We start from the raw sequence: 16,823 nt of genomic DNA, 5'->3' as shown, positions 1-16,823 counted from the left end.
TGGTGGCTCCAGTAGGGCCTCACCTCTGCAGATGCGCAGTCATTCCGGCACACTGCGACAGTCGTGGAGCCCAGCAGGAAGAACTCCAGGACCGTAAAGCAGAGCAGGGCCACCTCCAGCCTCTGGATGTGGACCTGGAGGGGGTGGGGGAGACGGAGACAGGGCGAGGCCTCACTGGGTATCTGCACCCTTCAGGTGGGCACAGCAGGAGTCCGACCCAGCCAGCAGGGGGTGGTGGGGGCTTCAGCTGCAGGTGTGCACTGGGGAGGGCAGGGTGGGACTCTGTGGGTCTGGGACCAGGTCTTTCTCAGTCGCTGCTCTACACCCCCTGCCTGGCACCCCTGGTTCCTCAGTGAGTATTTGGAGGGCTGGAGAACCTCGTGGGTCTCTGGTAAAATTGCAGGTGGCCTTCAGTGTCGTCTCAGCCAGCCCCACTTAGATGGGGACACTGAGGCTCAGAGAGAAGGAGCATCTTTTGTAGCTGGGGAGGAGCTGGGCTTAGGACCACCCTGCAGTGGGGCCATCTCACACGGCCACACATGTGTGCGTGTGCGTGGTGGAGGCTGAGAAGGAATAACCACCCATCATGGTCAGGAACCTGGCCCAGGGACCCGCAGCCGCCCGCAGAGTGTCTGGCTCCACCTCTGCTGAAAAGGCACTGGGCTCGGAGTCGCAGGCCCGGCTTTGCGTCTTCACTGCACCCTTGACTTGCTGTGTGGCCTTGGTCTATTAATGTAGCCTCTCTGGACCTCAGTGCTCACCCTTAACATGGTGGTAACAGAGTAGACTTGGCCCAGTCTGCAAGGCTGCTGTGAGGCTCGCCCGTGATGGGGTCACTGGGGCTACGATGTTTAAAGAGACTCGAACAGTTCTAGATTGTGGTGCTGAATTTGCTGCCATCTTGCCACTCAACCCCAAACAGGCCCTTCTTCCTCTCTGGTCCTCAGTTTCCCATCTATAAAAGTGGGACTGGGCTCACTGACTCTAGGCCTCGCCCAGCGCCCTAACGCTGACCAGCGAGACGCCAGCACCCCCTCTGCACTGTGCCTCAGGAGAGACGGGGTGGGAACAGACTGCCTGGGGGTCCTGGCATCTGTGCCTGGGCTCTGGAAGGTTTCCCGAGAGCCAGAAATGTCCTCTTGGCCAAGCCCCAGGCAACACCTTCCTGAGAGCGAGAGGACCCTCGGGGCGGGGGCACTCACCGTGCTGCTGGGGTACGGTGTCCAGATCGGGAAGTCAAAGGGACTCTCCAGAAAGAGATCTTTGGCAACGACAAAGAGGCCAGCTAGCACGCAGAAGCAGCTGAGGGCATGTGCTATCAGGCAAAGCGTCTTCTACAAGCAAAAGTAACAGTCACAACCATTGTCCAAAAGTTAGAGACCCAGACCCAGGTCCTGTGTCTAGGCCTGCCAGGTGCTTGCTCTGTGACCTCAGGAAAGACTCTGCCTGTCTCTGGGCCTGAGGCTCCTCATTCAAACATGACTTAATCATCCTGGCATCAACTATGTCACCTGGTCAGGGACCGGACCCCCAAATGGCGCCTCACCCCTTCCCTTCCCTACAGCCCTGAAGGTGCCCCATCCTCACACACTCGGCTTCCTTCCCCACCCACCACGTCCCTGAAATGCCTCCCTTCATCACCATCTTGGGTTAAGCATTAGTCCGAGGGCCTCTCACCAAGAGCGAACCCTTGTAACGGGGAAAGGCTCTGACATACGGAACCTCTACCAGAGCGGACCTCTCGGCTGCGAGGACGTCCCATGATCAGGCACAGGGAGGGAGAGGCTTCTGGCTGTGAACGGGGCCCAGCCCAGGAGGAATGGGCAGGTCTTGGCACCCCCTGCCTCTGCTGGGCAAATGGCACAATGCCGTCCTGCTCTCTACTCCTCCCCAGAAGGCCGGGGACAGCCAGAGCCCAGCCCAGCCTGAGGGGCACAACTGTGGGCCAGGCCAGGCCTTCTGGGGCAGAGGGCGGGCCGAGGCCGTGAGGTAGGAGGGGTAAGGATGTTCCGTCTGGCCAGTCTTGTGTTGGTGTCCACTTGGGCCTACCCGGGCCGCCCGGGGCCGCTCCAGCCCGCCTGAGCTAGAAATGCTCTGACACCAGAGTGTATGGGAGAGACGAGGAGATGGGTAAGCCGTGGGGACAATCCTGGGGACGCAGAGGCCAGCCGTGGCAGGTCAGGAAAGACTGCCAGGAGGACGGGCGTGTCTGCCGAGTTTTGAAGAATGATCAGGTGTAAATCAAAGCCGGGAGAGAAAGTGCATCCAGGAGTGGGCAGGGTGCTTGGGCCGGGGACAGCACAGAGCAGGGTTGTGTCCTTCAGAGATAAGAAGCACATGGAAACCCAGCTGCGGGCCATGCCGACCTGCTGATGCTGAACATGAGGACAGAACGGGGGCCCAGGAAGGGCAGGGGGTGAGGGGCAGACCTCGAGGACCTGGGGACCCTTCTGCTTGAATGCCCTCTGCTGTCCAGAAGACTCGTGCCTGCTTCCAGCCAATCCTGGAGAAGTGCCTTCCGAATCCCCACCCCACAGGCACAGATGCCTGTCACAAAGCTGACCCGGGCTTGGGATGGAAGGGAGTGACCTCAGTGCCCCAACTTACCAGATAAGTCTTCGAAAACAGCTCTACCACGATCACCAAGATCCCCGAAATGAGGAACTGCAGGCCAGATTTGAAACAGTCGTAAGAGAGGGCGGGGTTCCTTGAAACCCACAAGTTTGCTTTCTTCTGCCTACTCTCTAAGAAAACCAAACCCCCGGTGGCTGGCTGGTGGCAGGGCACCACTCCTCCAACGAAGGAGCTCCCCCTGACTGCCCCAGGCCCCACCCCGGCTCGCTCTGGCCATGCTGGTCTTCCCCGTGCGCACAAACCCCACACTTGGGATTCTGCTGTGCCCTGTACTGGATGCCCTCCCGGCCCCTCCCCCAGCCCCAGTTTGCTGGAAACAATCCCTCTGGGATCAGCTACCCTATCTTCTCCACTCCCACCCTTTCTCCAGTCCCGAAGCCTGCAGTTTGGACCTTCATTCTGAGGTCCCTGGTGTATTTCTGCTATGATTCCTTCAGCTGTTAGAGGAGTGGCCGCTGGGTGCCAGTCCCTGGGGACCACAGGAGGAGCCGACACTGCATGTGGAGACAGGCCCATCACTGCGCACCGAAAGCTCGGAGCTGGGGACCGTGGACTGAAGTGACAGTGGGGTGTCAGGACAACTGCCCGAGAGGGCGCCGTGGGAGCTGGGACTCGGTGTGCGTGCAGGACTCCGGGGGACCCAGGGTTGGGAGCCTTCAGGAAACCATGTGCTCTGCTCTCCTGGCATCTCCCATCCTGGCAATGGCCTGGAGAGGAGCCACACCTCACACGCCTGTGTTCCCGCAGACCCAGCCTGACAGTCTTAGGCACCAGCGTCGGGTGGCTGGATCCACAGGCAGCCTGGCTGCCCGGATGCCCGAGCAAGATGGAGTCGGCCCGGCTCCTGCTGGCCCTCCACCTGCTGGGTGCCCCTGCTGGATTAGGGGAGTGTGCAGAGAGCCCGGGAGTGCTCCCCTGGGATGCAGACCCCAAGGGGCCTCCTGGGAAGGACTGAGGACACAGAAGCAGAGGCGGGGGGACTGGAGAATGGGGCTTCCCTCCTAGTAGCTCATTCTGACCCACCTGCGTCTGGCACCAAATGCCAGGGTGCCCCAGGCCTGCCTGCTGACTCCCACATCCGGCCCACGTTTTGGCCCCTACTCACAGAGGCAGCCCCCCAGAATGGATACCAAGACTTCAGCACCACCAGGTGAAGACTCTTGACGGTGGAGACGAGGCAACCCCCAAAGAGCGAGCACAGCAGAGCAATGACGACATGGAAGGCCTGGGGCGGGAAGGGAACAGGGAGCCAGTGCTGGGGGCTGGGTGTCGGGGAGGAGCCCGGTCTGCTTCCCCGCTTCCAAGGGATCCTGGTGGGTCTGCAAGGAAGGACTGGCTCCTTGGAAAGGGGGATCAAGTGATTGCCCCTTCCCCTGGGGTCCTGCCCGGGCCTCCTGGGGTTGGTGGGCGGGGGGGTGGCGGAGGGAAGAGGAGGAAAGGGGAGGGACTTGTGTTGAGGACTTCCTATGAGTGACATGGAGCCAGGTCTGGTGCAGGTGTAGACAGCCTCTCCCACCCCTCACGGCTTTTTCAATCTAGCAGGAGCGGTAACCCCAGCCCTCCCTCTCCAGGCTCCACCCCTGGGGTCCCAGGAAATGGGTACTCACGCCCAGCAACTTGAGAAGGCTCTGTCTCTTCCTGGGCCGCTTCTGGTACCAGGCCGGAGGCGGGAAGGCAGGCAGGCTCAGCTGCGGGGGCAGGCTTATCTGGCCAGGCTGGGTGGGGTCCTGGGCCTGCCATGGTGGGAGCTCCTGGGCCTGCCATGGAGGGAGCTCCCTCACTTCCGGTCTGGGAATCACGCCGGCTGCTCCATAGGCTTCTGCTGTCAGGAAGTGGGCCAGGGACCTTGGCTGTAGGAGAAAGAGAGAGGCTGGGTCAGAGCCCATCCCATTTCTGGGGCTCGTGCCTGGGTGAGACTCAGTGACTGTCGCCTCTTCTCCCTGAGCCACGGCCTTCCAGGACAGGCTGCCCTGTCCAGTAACCCCTGAACCTGATTTGACGTAGAATAACCTGGCTTCTGGGCATGGGGTGAATTGGCTACTCGAGGCCTCTGTGGCATTGCAGGGACCTCATTCTGTCTGGGGAAGAAAAAACGGTCAAACTTCCCAGCCACTGCGAGACAGAAGACATCCAAACTGGCGAATATGGTGCCTCCTGGGTTTGGGCTGTTGGGGAAGAGGAAGGAGGGAAACTTCTGTGGAGGACCCGCCATGAGCCAACGCTGAGCCCAGAAGTCCATATTTACCAGTGAGTCAACATTTACATGCATTCTCTCTCTTCTTGGCAGTGGGATAAGCATTTTACATTATCTGATGTTACCCACCTCCCAAACCTCTGAGGTAACTACTGTGCTTGCTTCCATTTTGCAGATGAGGCCCAGAGAGGTTAAGCCACTTGCCCAAGGTCACACAGCCAGGAAATGACTGGGCTGGGACTCAAGCCTGGCAGACTGGCTCTGGGGTGTGTGGGCTTACGTCCTCCAGGCACTGCTGCCTCAGTGAATGAAAGGAAATGTTCTGGATGTTTTAACAGGCATGAGAAAGAGGTTGAGGGAAAACTTTGCAGGGGACAGAAAGCCCCACTTGCTGAGGGGCCTGGTCACTATGTTGTACACTGAACTGGGGCACATAGAGCTTGGGGGCTGCCTGGTGACTTCTAGTGAGAAAAGCTGACCTTTCCCAGGGGAATCGAGGTGGGATGGGTTGGGAGAATAGGGGAGCCCATTTATGGAAATCGAGGTAGGAGACAGTTCTCCATGGGGATGGGGTTCATGAGCAAAGTGAGTGGGCTGTCCTTACCTTTCCTGGTAAAAAGAAAGGGGGAGCATATTCCCCTTGGTTTTAATTCCAACTGTATGAATTCAGGAGGTCCCATGTGAACACCCCCATTTTGCAGTTTTCCTGCATGGAGGAGGTAACAGTAGCAGGCGAAAGAGCTTCGGGAGCCTGGGAGGGACAGGCGGCGTGCATAGTTAAAACCCAGACAAGGAGGAAAGGAGGGGACAGGGTCCGAGGGCCAAAGGGCCAGACAGGGCCTCACATCTTGTGAGCACTGGCTCTGAGCTAGGCTGACCTCCCTCAATCCCCGGGAAGTTGGCTCCATTCTTTAGAAGAGGAAGTGGAGGTCCAGTGAGGTCCAGGGCCTTGACCAAAGTCACACGGCCAGAAGGGGCCTGGGATTTGGGACTGTGTGTGGTCTGACAAGCTGCTGGGCCCTCTGCTAAATGTCTCCACTGGCCGTAGTGACAGTCCCGATCTAGTGGGGAGGGAGGCAGAGGGGCTCCAGCAGCTGAGCCCAGAGACACATTGGTGCACGACTCTCTTTTCTGTGACATGACCCGGCTGTGCTTGGAAGTCCGTCCTCTTAATTCCCAGCATTTCAGGGCCCCTCTGACATAGCCGCTGGACCCACGGATGCAGTTAGAGGCAGAGGCCTAACCAGGTAGCCACCGGCTGCAGCTAGACTTCTCTGGTGCCCCTGGGAGGACAGAGCCCGCCCCTGAGCCTCGACACCACCGGAAAGCACGACAGAAGGAAGACTTGTGAGCAGAGGGGTCTTAGACGGACTAGGTTATCCAGGGAGATAGTGAGCACTTGGTCACTGGAGGTGTGCCATGGGCCTGGGCTTTCACTTTCAGAATGTGACAGCGGGAAGCATTTAAATATCCACTCGGGAGCTGTAGTCAAGAATGCAGAGTAACCTTTCTCAAAGTGTGTTCCACGGAACACGGGTCCCAACAGATCAGCCGCAGAAGGGTTCCGTAGTCAAATAAGTTTGGGAAAACCTGGATATCAACCCCCCCCCCACCACTCTTTAGCATAGTAAAGGTCCTGAGAATTCCTGCAGAGGAGTACTCTATTTTAATATTAAGGGCATTTCCCAAACTTAATAGGCTGTGGAAGCTTTTTTCTGTTGCTTCTACAGTTGTTCTGTGGGGAACACTTTTGGGCACAGTGGCCTTAAACGAACAAACTTCTGGTTCTAGGGGTTTTTTGGCCTTCTTTGCCCTCCCTTTGGCCTTCTTTGCATATGGTGGTGGGGGTAGGGATTGGACTGTGATCTCCAGAGGCCACGTCCAACTTTAAACAACTCTCTCAGGGGACAGGGAGCTGCTGCAGAGCTGTCCTGCCACCAGGAGGGAGGGGTGCTGAGGGCGGGGCTTGGAGAACCAGAGGGACAGCCTGTCTGCCGTGAGGTTCCCATCTTCCGAGGAGGGGAGGAGGGCGTGAGCTCCAAGTCCTTAGAAGACATACCCTGTTGCCCCCGCCCTCTGTTCCTCCAGAGCCCCGGGCAGGGCTGTGTGGGGTGGAGGTACGCTGACCCCCGGGGCGGGTGGCCAGAGAGCAAGGACAGTGGGAGGACTGCTCTTAGCCTTGGCCCCTCCCCCATCCCTCAGCCAGCCTGGTATCCCCAGGGAAACCAGCCAGGGCCCAGATTCCCTTTGGTCCATCAGCTCCTGGAAGGCAGGGCCAACAGGGACTGAGCTGGGGGCCCCCTCCAGCCCCCAGCAGAGTGGACACGTCATGAGCGTTGGACACGGGCAAGGCTGGCTCAGATCCTGGCTGCGTTCCTGGGAGCTTGGACCTTGGGCAGGTTGATGATATCTCACTATCTCCTTGTCACATGGGGGGTGGGGTACTAGTGTCGCTCCTGGGCACAGGGGAGAGGGTGGGGTGTTATAAGGATTGAGTGGGATAAGGTCTGCAATGTGCAGGACCTGGCAGGTAGCAAACACCCAGCAGACATCAGCCTGCCACAGGCCTGCAATCCCCCACCCAGCCGCCACTTGGTCCTCACCCATTCCTCCCTTAAGACTTGACCCATCCTGGGCGCCTGGGTGGCTCAGTCGGTTAAGCCTTTGGCTCAGGTCAAGATTCAAGATCCTAGAGTCTTGGGATCGAGTCCCACATTGGGCTCCCTGCACAGTGGGGAGTCTGCTTCTCTGCCCCTCCCCTGGCTCAGGCTCTCTCTCTCTTTCCTCTCGCTCACTCTCTCTCCAATAAATTAATAAAATCTTTTTTTTTTTTTTTAAATACTTGACCCATCCTGTCCTCATTGCCCTCAGGGGTGATCATGGGGGAGAAGGGGTGTGAGAGTTCGGGGCTCCTGGGGAAGGAGGGAAGGTGTGGCAAGGGAGGGAGAGGACCGGGTGTACTGAGCGTACTGGCTGGTCTGAGATTCATCCGTGGAGTCTCAGCTGAACGCCACAGGGACCCCAGCAACAGTGAGATCTGACAATGGAGGTTTGTGGTCGAGCAGATAGAGGAAACGTGAGGCCCTGATCAGTCTGTGCTGGGGAAGCCTAGAAGACAGGGCAGCTTCTGAGGGTGTGTGTGCATGCATGTGTGCGTATGTGTGTATGTGTGCATGTATATATGCGTGCACATGTGTACATGTGCATATGTGTACACGCACGCACATGTGTACTGTATGTACATGTGAATGCGTGCATGTGTGCATGCGTACGTATGTGTACATACGTGCATGTGCGCATACATGTGCATGTGTGCAGATGTGTACATGCGTGCACATGTGCACATGTGTGCATATGTGTAGACGTGTATTCATGTGCATACACCAGTGTGCATGTGTGTATATGCACGCATATGTATATATTCGTGTGCACACACTGGTGTGCTTGTGTATATGCACGCACACGTATGTACATGTATGTACACGTGTATGTGTATTCGTGTGCATGTGTGTATATGCACCCATGTGTGTATGTGTGCATGTGTGTGTGCATGTGTGTATTCATGTGCATGCACTGGTGTGCATATGTGTATATGCATGCATGTGTGTGTGCATGTGTGTCAAACAGAGACAGGCAGGAATTGAGAGATACTGAGTCACACAATGTGACAAGGGGCTGGTGGGAGGCTGGGGGTCATCCCTAGAGGATCGGGTTTTAGTGGCTGCCAGTTAGAAAATAGGGGAGTGTGCCCCCCCCCCTCCAGGGGCCAGCAGGAAACAGAGGCCGCGCTCTGGGGTGGAGTCAGGAGGCCTGGACCCTGCGTGGTCCTGGGCAAGTCCTTTCCCCTCTTTCGGGCCTTGCTCCCGTGTGTGTGTGTGTGTGTGTGTGTGTGTGTGTGTGTGTGTGTCTGAGTTTCTGGGATTGGAGATTGGAATGGAAATCGCTGTGACCCCCTCCCAGCTCGCAGCAGATGGGCTCTAGGTAGTGTGTTCCTCCCTGAGGTAGATGCTCCTGCTGCCCCCCACTTCCCATTTACTGGGGGGTGGGGTGCCCATTGCCAGCTGCTGTAATCCTTGGTGCTAAGGGCTCCTAACTGCTCCCTCCTGGGGGTTTAGTTACAGCCCCTCCCCCCCAGCCTGCAGCCAATCACCGACTGGCACAGGGCACGAAAGGACAGCCCCCTGGCTGCCAGATGGGACCCAGCCTGTGCTACTGAGCACCGGCTGTGGCTGCCGGTGGGATCAGCGAAAGCTGGCGTCAGCTGAAACCATCTCTGTCCTTCCTGTCCTGCTTCGCGCTGTTTTTCTCTTGAGAGCACTCCCTCGCAAGCCAGTTGCCCACCACCCTCCTCTCAGGCTCTGCTCTGATAGAATCTGACTGAAGACACGCGCCTCCTGGTTCCTGCTGTGGGGGACCACTCACCTGGCCCTGGGACCTCCACTCGGAGCTTGCAGCCATGCTCTGGCCCCGGGTCCCGCCTCAGCCCCACAGACGCGCACCGAAGATCACAACATCCTTTGACGCTCGACTTTGGATCTTTTCCCTCCTGGCCCCGCCTTCTGCTTCAGGCCCAGCAGCCTGTGAGCTGAGCGGTCAGCATCTTCCCCACCCCCCAAGCCAGGCAGGTGGAAATCTTTGCACCCACTTTACAGCAGCAAATTTCCTTGGACAAACCACACCTGTCGACAATTCCATCTGTTTACAGCGCGGGACAGATGATGTGAAGATGATTGCAAATCTTTCGTAGACTCCCAGGTTGAGTCTTTTAAAGTATCTTTCTAATTTTGCGTCATTTCTGACATCTCCAAAAGTAGAGAGAATGGTCCAGTGAATGCCCGTGTACTTCCCCCAGGGGCTGCAGTGGTCAGGGGCTCGCAGGGGACGTTGCCCGTCAGCTCCCACCCCTCCCCCATCGGGAGCGATACTCTGGCATCCCATGGTTTGTAAACATTGTGGTATTTATCTCTAAAAGATAAGGACTCTTTAAAAAGACCATGATCAGGGGCACCGGGGTGGGTCAGTTGGTTAAGCGTCTGCCTTCGGCTCAGGTCATGATCCCAGGGTCCTGAGAATTGAGCCCAGCATTGGGCTCCCTGCTCAGTGGGGATTCTGCTTCTCCCTCTGTCTCTGCTTGTGCTCTCTCTCTCTCTGTCAAATAAATAAAATCTTAAAAAAAGAAAAAAGACTCTGATCACGTCACAACTGCACGAAGCGCGTGGAGTTCTGGTGGCCCCCAGGGGCACTGACGCTCAGCAGGGTGCCCTGCGTGCTTACGTAACTGCTCCTCTGTGGGTAGAAATGTCTCCTGCCCGCGGCTGCCACCTGCGAGGCTTCAGATACCTGGTCAGTGATCAGGTTTCTCCGATGGTCTCAGGAGCACCTTGTTACGGTTGATGTGTGGGACTCAGGATCCAGGCCCACAAATTGTGTCAGCCGATCAGATGCAACCTGGGTACCCTGCCCCCGCTCTGCCCCAGCACGGCGCTGCACTCTTGGGGTGTTCGGATCCTGAGGAGGTGGCTCTGGTGGCTCCCGCCTGGGGCTCCTTGCCCATCTGGCTATGCCGAGGGCGGGCTGAGACGCGGCCACCCTGCCCACACCATCACTTGCTGAGCACAGCCGTGCACTTCGGGGCCGATGCTGGGTCCGGGCTGTGTGAGTGCACACCTTGATTCTACCGCTTTGTGGCTGTGAGACTTGGGGTGCATTATTGGACCTCTCAGCCTCAGTTTTCCCCTCTGCAAAGTGGGGCTAACAATACATCTGCGGGGAGTTGCTAGAGGGTTCCATGAGTTAGAATATTAAAATGCTTACAGCAGTGCCTGGCCTGTGTCAGCTGCTGTGTGTAAGTATTATTGTCACCGTGCACTCACGGGGGTCCCTCATGCCCAGCAGTCATGCCTGTCCCAGGTCACACACACAGCCACGTGCACAGCAACTGCCCTACACTCACTCAGCTGTCACGCTCACTGCAAGGTCACTCACCTTCTCTCAGGCCTGCCGGGCTGGGCAGCCCTTCTGTGAATGGTGCGGCCGGGCCCTCAGCCGCTCTGGAAGGCCCCCTTCTACTGGCAGCCCCCCGCCCCCCACTGCAGTCTCCAGGCTGGCTCGTGCCCGGTGACCTCCCGCGGGGTGTGCACTTGTCAGCAGGTGCTTTGCCCTATTCATCACGCACACCTTTAGCTCTTTAATGGTGGGATGACCATTTTTCTAGAAGCTGTGGCTTTTCACTGGGTTAGAGGCTTCTGCTTCGCCACTCAGTCGCATACAACATATAACACACACGCACACACACACGCACTCACGCACGCACCACCCTGCACCCTCGTTCGTTAACGGGCTCCCTCGTTCACAGAAGCTTTCCTGAGCACTTAGGACAGGCCAGGCATGCTGCTATGTGGGGAGGTCCAGGAGTGGGGGAGAGACTGCTCTGCCATTGAGGAGCTCGGACACTGTGACAGGCAGAATAATGGTCCCCAGTGATGGGTACCGTCCTAGTCCTGGAAACTGCGACTTGTTACCTTCCATAGTCAAAGGACTGGCAGGCGTGATTCAGTGAAGGATCCCGAGACGGGGAGATTATCCTGGCCTACTCAGTGGCCCCCCTGTAATCACAGGGTCCCCTCCGCGCCCAGGGAGGCAGGGGAAGCAGAGTCAGTGAGAGTGACCGGAAGGGGCAGGGCTGCTGGCTTGGAGGAGGGAGGACAGGGTCACACGGCAACGGATGCTGAGGTCCCTGCAGGCTGGAAAAGCAAGGAAACAGCTTCTCCCCTAGAGCTTCCAACAGGAACGCCGCCCTGCCAATACCTTGATTTTAGGACTTTCGACCTCCAGAACTGTAAGCTGATAAACGCGTTGTTGAAAACACGAAATTTGTAGTCATAACAGGAAATGGAGAGAGTCCAGCGGGGAAGATGGTCAGGGAGGCAGGCAACTGTGTGGTGGAGAAGTGACATGACCCTGGATAGGGGGGTGTGGGAACAGCCCAGCAGAGGCCACCTCACCTAGACAGTGGGGAGAAGGATGAGGATAGGGAAGGCTTCCTGGAGGAAGTGACATCTACACTGAGGTCTGAAGGCGGCTGGGAGTTCAGTGGGACAGACAGGAGAAGGGGGGCCAGGGAGGGGACTGCGCTCCAGGGAGAAGGATTTCCCAGGTTCAGCATGGCTGCAGGTCAAGCGCAGGAGGAGGCTGGGAAGAGACAAGAGAGGTCAGCGGGCGCTGTCTCTGGGGCTTTGTAAACCTTGCGGAACCTGTGGACTTTAGCCCCAGGGCAAAGGAGAGCCGGGAGGGGCCGTGTTGGAGCAGTAGCACTAGGGCTTTTGTGCCTGAGATAATTCCTTCTGGCTGTTATCTAGCCTAGAGCTGGGCAGGGCCAGCTGACAGCTGGGGACACAGGCTAGGTCAGCAGGCTGATGTCACGACACAGGGGAGAAGTGACAGTGGTTCAAAGGTGCTGGGAGGAGGTTGGAGAGAGTGGATCGAGTTGAGAAGAGCGAGGAGAACCAGTGGGGCTGATTACTTGGGAGATCGAGGGTGGGGGACCAGGATTGGCCCTCGGATTCTGTTTTGGGCACTGACGGATGTAGGGAGGGAAAATGGTTTGAGTTGGAACAGAGGCTCTGAATTTCTTTTCAGTGGGACATGAGAACAGATGCTGAAGCAGGAGAGGTCCAGGTGGGGGCAGATTCGGGAGCTGTCAGGGTGGTGACAGATGACCGCCGTGAGCTCCAGGAGAGCAGGGACTTTGGCTCATGCCCAGTGTCCGCAGAGCCTAGACAGCCAGCGGACGCTCCATCAGCACCTGCTACAGAGCGTGGAGCGCACGGACGAGGCCAGGGTAGGTGAACTCGAGGGACAGATGGAGCTGTTAGGATTCATACAAAGCTTTTTAAAAGCCCATTGATCTTGGTGACGATGAGGTCAAGGGCAGCAGCCCTGGAGAGAAAGATTTTGGCAGAGTGAGCTGGAGGGGAGGAAGCGGCCTCCATCACGAGGAGAAAAGTAAGCCCTGGTGGAAGGGCTTTCTGGGGTCAAGACAGACCTTGGAAGCTGGGAGGGAGTGGAACACACTGCATTTTCACACTCACAAAATTTAATGGGACAGAACTGTCAGCTCCAAGTCCTCCAATCTCGTCTATTGCTGCCGAGAGCTGAGGCTGGCTTGTGACCCCACTCCAGCTCCGTGCCTGCACCACCTGGGAACCAGGCCTTCCTTAAAGGGGGCAGGTGGCTGAATGGCGCCAGCCAACCACCTACCCTTGGGAAGACCTCACAGAAAGGACAACATTAAAATAGGGTTTTGAAGGAGGAGCAGGAGTTTGTTAGATGAAGAAGTGGGGGTGCTGAGAAATGCAGCCCCATCCCAGTCTTTGGGATGAAGAAGCAGGAGGAAGGAGGGGAACGGGTTGGTGGAAAGCGTTTGGTTTTGGACCTGGGGAGCCGTGTGGTGAGACACGGACTCTGACGTTAGCTGGAGCTGAGTTCAAATCCCAGCATGGCCTGTTACTAGCTCAGTGGCCTTGGGTACTTGATTTGACCTCTTCAAGCTCCCGTGTCCTCAGTTGTAGAATGGGGTTATGGATGCCTGCTTGTTTGGGCTCAGGTGGGGACCGACCAAGTGCCAGATCACACCACACAGACCCCAGCTCCCAGAGAAGCCCCCTTTTGGTGACAGTGGGGCCCAGGTCTTCTGATCCATACTGGGCAAGCCTTCAAAACCCCTGAGGTTAAAAAGAAAGAGTCATTGCAACGAGACCAGCTCAAACTGTAGGCCACACTGTTTATTTCCCTCTGTGGAGTGGAGGAGACGACCATCCACCAGGACCTCTGACATCAGGTAGAAGTGTCCCCTTTGCCCCAGACCCAGCCTGGCTGATGGTGACCTGCAGGGGCAGCTCTGCTCCCCAGGCTGGGGGGAGGGGCCGCCACGGCTGTGCCTCTGTGGATGCTGACTGGGGTGCCCCGGACTGGCTTCAGCCGTCCTTGAAACCTCCCGAATCCTGGGAGATGGGCAGCGCTGGAGCCAATACTGACTCTATTTTATAGATAAGGAAAACGAGCTTTTCCAGGGCATGGGGGGATATCACCTGACTTAGAACAGGACTTCGGGGAGCCCTGGGGAGCTGGAAGGTCTTAAATGCCATCTAGTTAATGCTTCAGTTTCCAGGGAAACTGAGGCCCATGGCATGGCAGCAGATGACAAAGCACAGAGCTGGTCCTGGGACCTGGAGACCCGAGGTCAGGCCATGGCAGGCCGTGTGGCCTCAGCACTTGGACTCAGTACCCTTTTTCTGGAGGATTCTGGGCTCCTGAGCTTAATGATCTTCCCAAGGCCTGAGGGCAGCCATTGAACCTATAAGCCAATGAGGCCACAGCTGCCCCCGAATGAGCAGAGAGAAATGCAGAACAGCACGTGGGGACATTCCCAGAAGGGCGACAGGGCCCAGGAAGCTGAGGGACACACACCCTTGACATCAACTAGTTCTCTTAGGGAAGAAGCCACCGAGGGAGATGTGTGGGACAGACGTCCCCGGGAAACTTCACTTGGGTGCCACAATGTGCGAGGCTGGGGTGGGGGGAGGGGCTGCCCCCAGATTAACGCGGTGGGGGCAGGGAGAGGCTGGGCCCACACGGGAAAGGCTGGCTTCCAACCCGCGGAGTGACCTCTACTCGGATGACTCCTTGGGCATATATGCCACATTGTCATAGGCGGGGGGCGGAGAGGCTGCGGGGCTGGGGATGTTGAAGTCAGTGCTGAAGGCGCTGGGCAGGAAAATCACAGGCTGCAAAGAGAAGAGAATCCCGGACCATCGTGGAGGGCGCCGGCGCCTCCGGGCGGTGTTGCAACAGTGCCCCCCTGTGGGCATTCTGAGAACAGCGCCCTAGTAATGAATCCCGTAAGTGAATTGGCCGACTCACCGGTTCGACTAATATTTCAAAAATATTTACGGGGGGCCAACTATGACCCAGGCGTTGCGAGTACAGCAGTGGACAAAACGGAGAGAAGTCGCATTTCTCTAGGAGCTAAAGGTCTGCAGTTCTTTCTCGCTGGGCTGCCTCAGCCCTTAAGGCGACCCCTCTGGATTGGTTTCGCTCCCTGTGAGCACGCAGGGCTCCGCACAAAGCCTTTCAGTGGCCTCACCTCCAGTTTGCAGAAAGTCACCTCCCGCGCAGCACCCATACCTTATGGCCTGCATTTCCTGCCTGAGGCCGCCTTTATTCCCCAATGCCCTCCTCCGCCTTTCTGTCTTCACCGTTCTCCAGATTTGGGGAAACTAAGCTAATTCCCCCCTGAGTTGCGCTGCCCTTTGTGCTGCCCCTGTCTGCTTCAAGGCCTGCGAACTCCTGGAGGGTCCCGCTCCTCTGTGTACAGCACTGCGCCTGGTCCCTTGCGCCCCCGCCTCCCGGCCTCCCGAGGCTCTGCATCCAGGCTCTCAGAGCGGCTGCCCTCTTGGTGCTGGCGCCCCCCTGTGGCCGCGAGGAGAATAGTTCCATCTTCCCCAAAGACCTCAGGAGGTCTCCCGATGTATGAGTGTGGGGAGCGCGTCGCAGCGCAGTCCCTCCCAACTGCTGGCCCTAGGGAAGAAGCAAGAGGCTGGAAGAAGAGCCCTCCAGCCAACAGCCTTTCTCAGGGGTCCTGGTTGGGGCGGACGTGGGGAGGGGGCGGGCGGTACTCACCGTGCTGGCTTGAGCGCGGGTGGCTTGGCACCCAAAGTGGGTGGCAATGACCGCGATGAAGAACTCGAGGATGGTGAAGATGGTAAGCACGGCCAGATAGCCCCTGCCCACATCCTGGGGACACACCCAGAGTCAAGGCAAGCCCAGCGCTCTAGCGCGCGGGAGGGAAGAGCCCCAGAGGGGCAGTAACTTGCCCGAGGTCACTCAGCCACCTGTTGCCCGCCCGTGCCCTTCCCTCTTCTGGGCTGCCGCTCCGGTCCCCCGGGCCCGTTCTTGGGGTAGGTCAGGGGGTCCATATCCGCACCGGGTCTATCAGGACTGACAAGCCCCGCCCACACCCACGCCCCGCGGCTCCCCGCGCTGCACGCCCCCGCCTCCCCCCACCTCCTGGATGTGGCTCTAACATGCTCTGGGTGTTCCCACTCCTGGGGGCGTCTGACAACACACCCAGTTAGTGACACCAAAATCCATGAGCAGAATGGCTGTCCCCGCGAAGGCCGCCATGGCACTGAGAATGTTTGTCCCCAGGCTGGTCCTTACCTGCAGGAGGGAGACAGGCAGGAGGGAAAGGAGCAGACGGAAGAGGCCAGGAGGAGACAGGAGAGAGGAAGGAGGCAGCAGCCCTCCCTGCCATGGCGACCCGTGGCCAGGGTTCAGGGCCCACTGCGGTGTGTGTGGTGTGCTTCCTGACCCTTCTCCCTTCTCCCCTGGTGTCTGGGGGGGAGGGGGCGGCCCTGCAGTGGCCCTTGCCTCTGTCATCTGGGAAGCTGCTGAGAGAGGGCAGATCTCCGTGGCCTCTCCGGAGGGACGCGGTTTGCCCCAGGCTCCTGGCCCTTGCTTACCTCGCACACCCCCCCGGTCGAGTGCCCTGCAGGTGCAGCTGCTCTGGGCAGGAATGGGGGGGGGGGCTCTGTTGTGGACACTGAGGCCCAGCTGGGAGAGGGGACAGGGTCATTTCCATGAGGTGTCAGGTGGGGGTGGGCAGAACAAGGTGCCGCAGACCCTGAGGGGCCCGGGGCAGGGGACAGACCGGAGGCAGGTGCAGGGGGCCCTGAGGCCAAGGCGGGACAGACCCTCACGGGGAGGCCTAGGGCCTCAGGGCAAGGGGATCTCTGGGTGGTCCAGGCGACCACTCAGGGCTCACTCTCCCTTCGCAGCCAGAACCTAGTGCACTTTTGATCCAGTAGCAGGAACCTGTGGCCAGGGGACCACTCGTTGGGGCTGGGACTGCAGAGCCCGCTCAAGTTCAAAGATCCCTGACACCTCTTTTCTTTTCTTTTCTTTTCTTTTCTTTTCTTTTCTTTTCTTTTCTTTT

At 58.3% G+C, this 16,823-nt stretch overlaps 3 protein-coding genes across 6 annotated transcripts in view; all 3 read right to left on the bottom strand.

Moving 5' to 3' along the window:
• MS4A10 (membrane spanning 4-domains A10) overlaps window positions 1-9,332 on the bottom strand; it is a 16,422-nt gene extending 7,090 nt beyond the window's left edge. For 2 of the 3 annotated variants that reach the window (XM_008707466.2, XM_008707465.1), the window contains exons 1-6: window positions 9,251-9,332; window positions 4,242-4,484; window positions 3,740-3,859; window positions 2,608-2,664; window positions 1,203-1,334; window positions 24-134 (exon numbers count right to left, since the gene is read on the bottom strand). In XM_008707466.2, the coding sequence (XP_008705688.1) occupies window positions 24-134; window positions 1,203-1,334; window positions 2,608-2,664; window positions 3,740-3,859; window positions 4,242-4,484; window positions 9,251-9,286 (699 nt within the window). In that variant the 5' untranslated portion in view covers window positions 9,287-9,332. The remainder of the gene's footprint in view (window positions 1-23; window positions 135-1,202; window positions 1,335-2,607; window positions 2,665-3,739; window positions 3,860-4,241; window positions 4,485-9,250) is intronic. The other variant, XM_008707467.1, reaches the window with a different exon arrangement.
• Window positions 9,333-13,610: 4,278 nt separating this feature from the next.
• The window catches only part of LOC103678151 (membrane-spanning 4-domains subfamily A member 15), a 10,890-nt gene continuing 7,677 nt past the window's right edge, over window positions 13,611-16,823 (bottom strand). For both annotated transcript variants that reach the window (XM_008707463.2, XM_008707464.2), the window contains one exon: window positions 13,611-14,613. In XM_008707463.2, the coding sequence (XP_008705685.1) occupies window positions 14,497-14,613 (117 nt within the window). In that variant the 3' untranslated portion in view covers window positions 13,611-14,496. The remainder of the gene's footprint in view (window positions 14,614-16,823) is intronic.
• Window positions 15,254-16,803, bottom strand: LOC121104775 (membrane-spanning 4-domains subfamily A member 18-like). The gene is made up of 2 exons (XM_040639167.1): window positions 15,956-16,803; window positions 15,254-15,622 (listed from the first exon to the last, which is right to left on the bottom strand). The coding sequence occupies exons 1-2, from the start codon at window positions 16,265-16,267 to the stop codon at window positions 15,407-15,409; spliced, it is 528 nt and encodes a 175-aa protein (XP_040495101.1). The 5' UTR covers window positions 16,268-16,803; the 3' UTR covers window positions 15,254-15,406.

The sequence above is a fragment of the Ursus maritimus genome, unplaced genomic scaffold, assembly GCF_017311325.1.
Source record: "Ursus maritimus isolate PB19 unplaced genomic scaffold, ASM1731132v1 scaffold_23, whole genome shotgun sequence".
In the NCBI taxonomy this organism is placed as follows: domain Eukaryota; kingdom Metazoa; phylum Chordata; class Mammalia; order Carnivora; family Ursidae; genus Ursus; species Ursus maritimus.
The sequence above is the reverse complement of the archived record's forward strand: the minus strand, read 5'-3'. Positions and strand labels throughout refer to the sequence as shown.

Coding starts and splice junctions, on each gene's coding strand:
- LOC121104775 (XM_040639167.1), bottom strand. CDS start 16,267: ATGACAGAGGCAAGGGCCACTGCAGGGCCGCCCCCTCCCCCCCAGACA. Junction 15,623..15,955: donor ATTTTGGTGTCACTAACTGG/GTGTGTTGTCAG, acceptor GTGTGTCCCCAG/GATGTGGGCAGGGGCTATCT.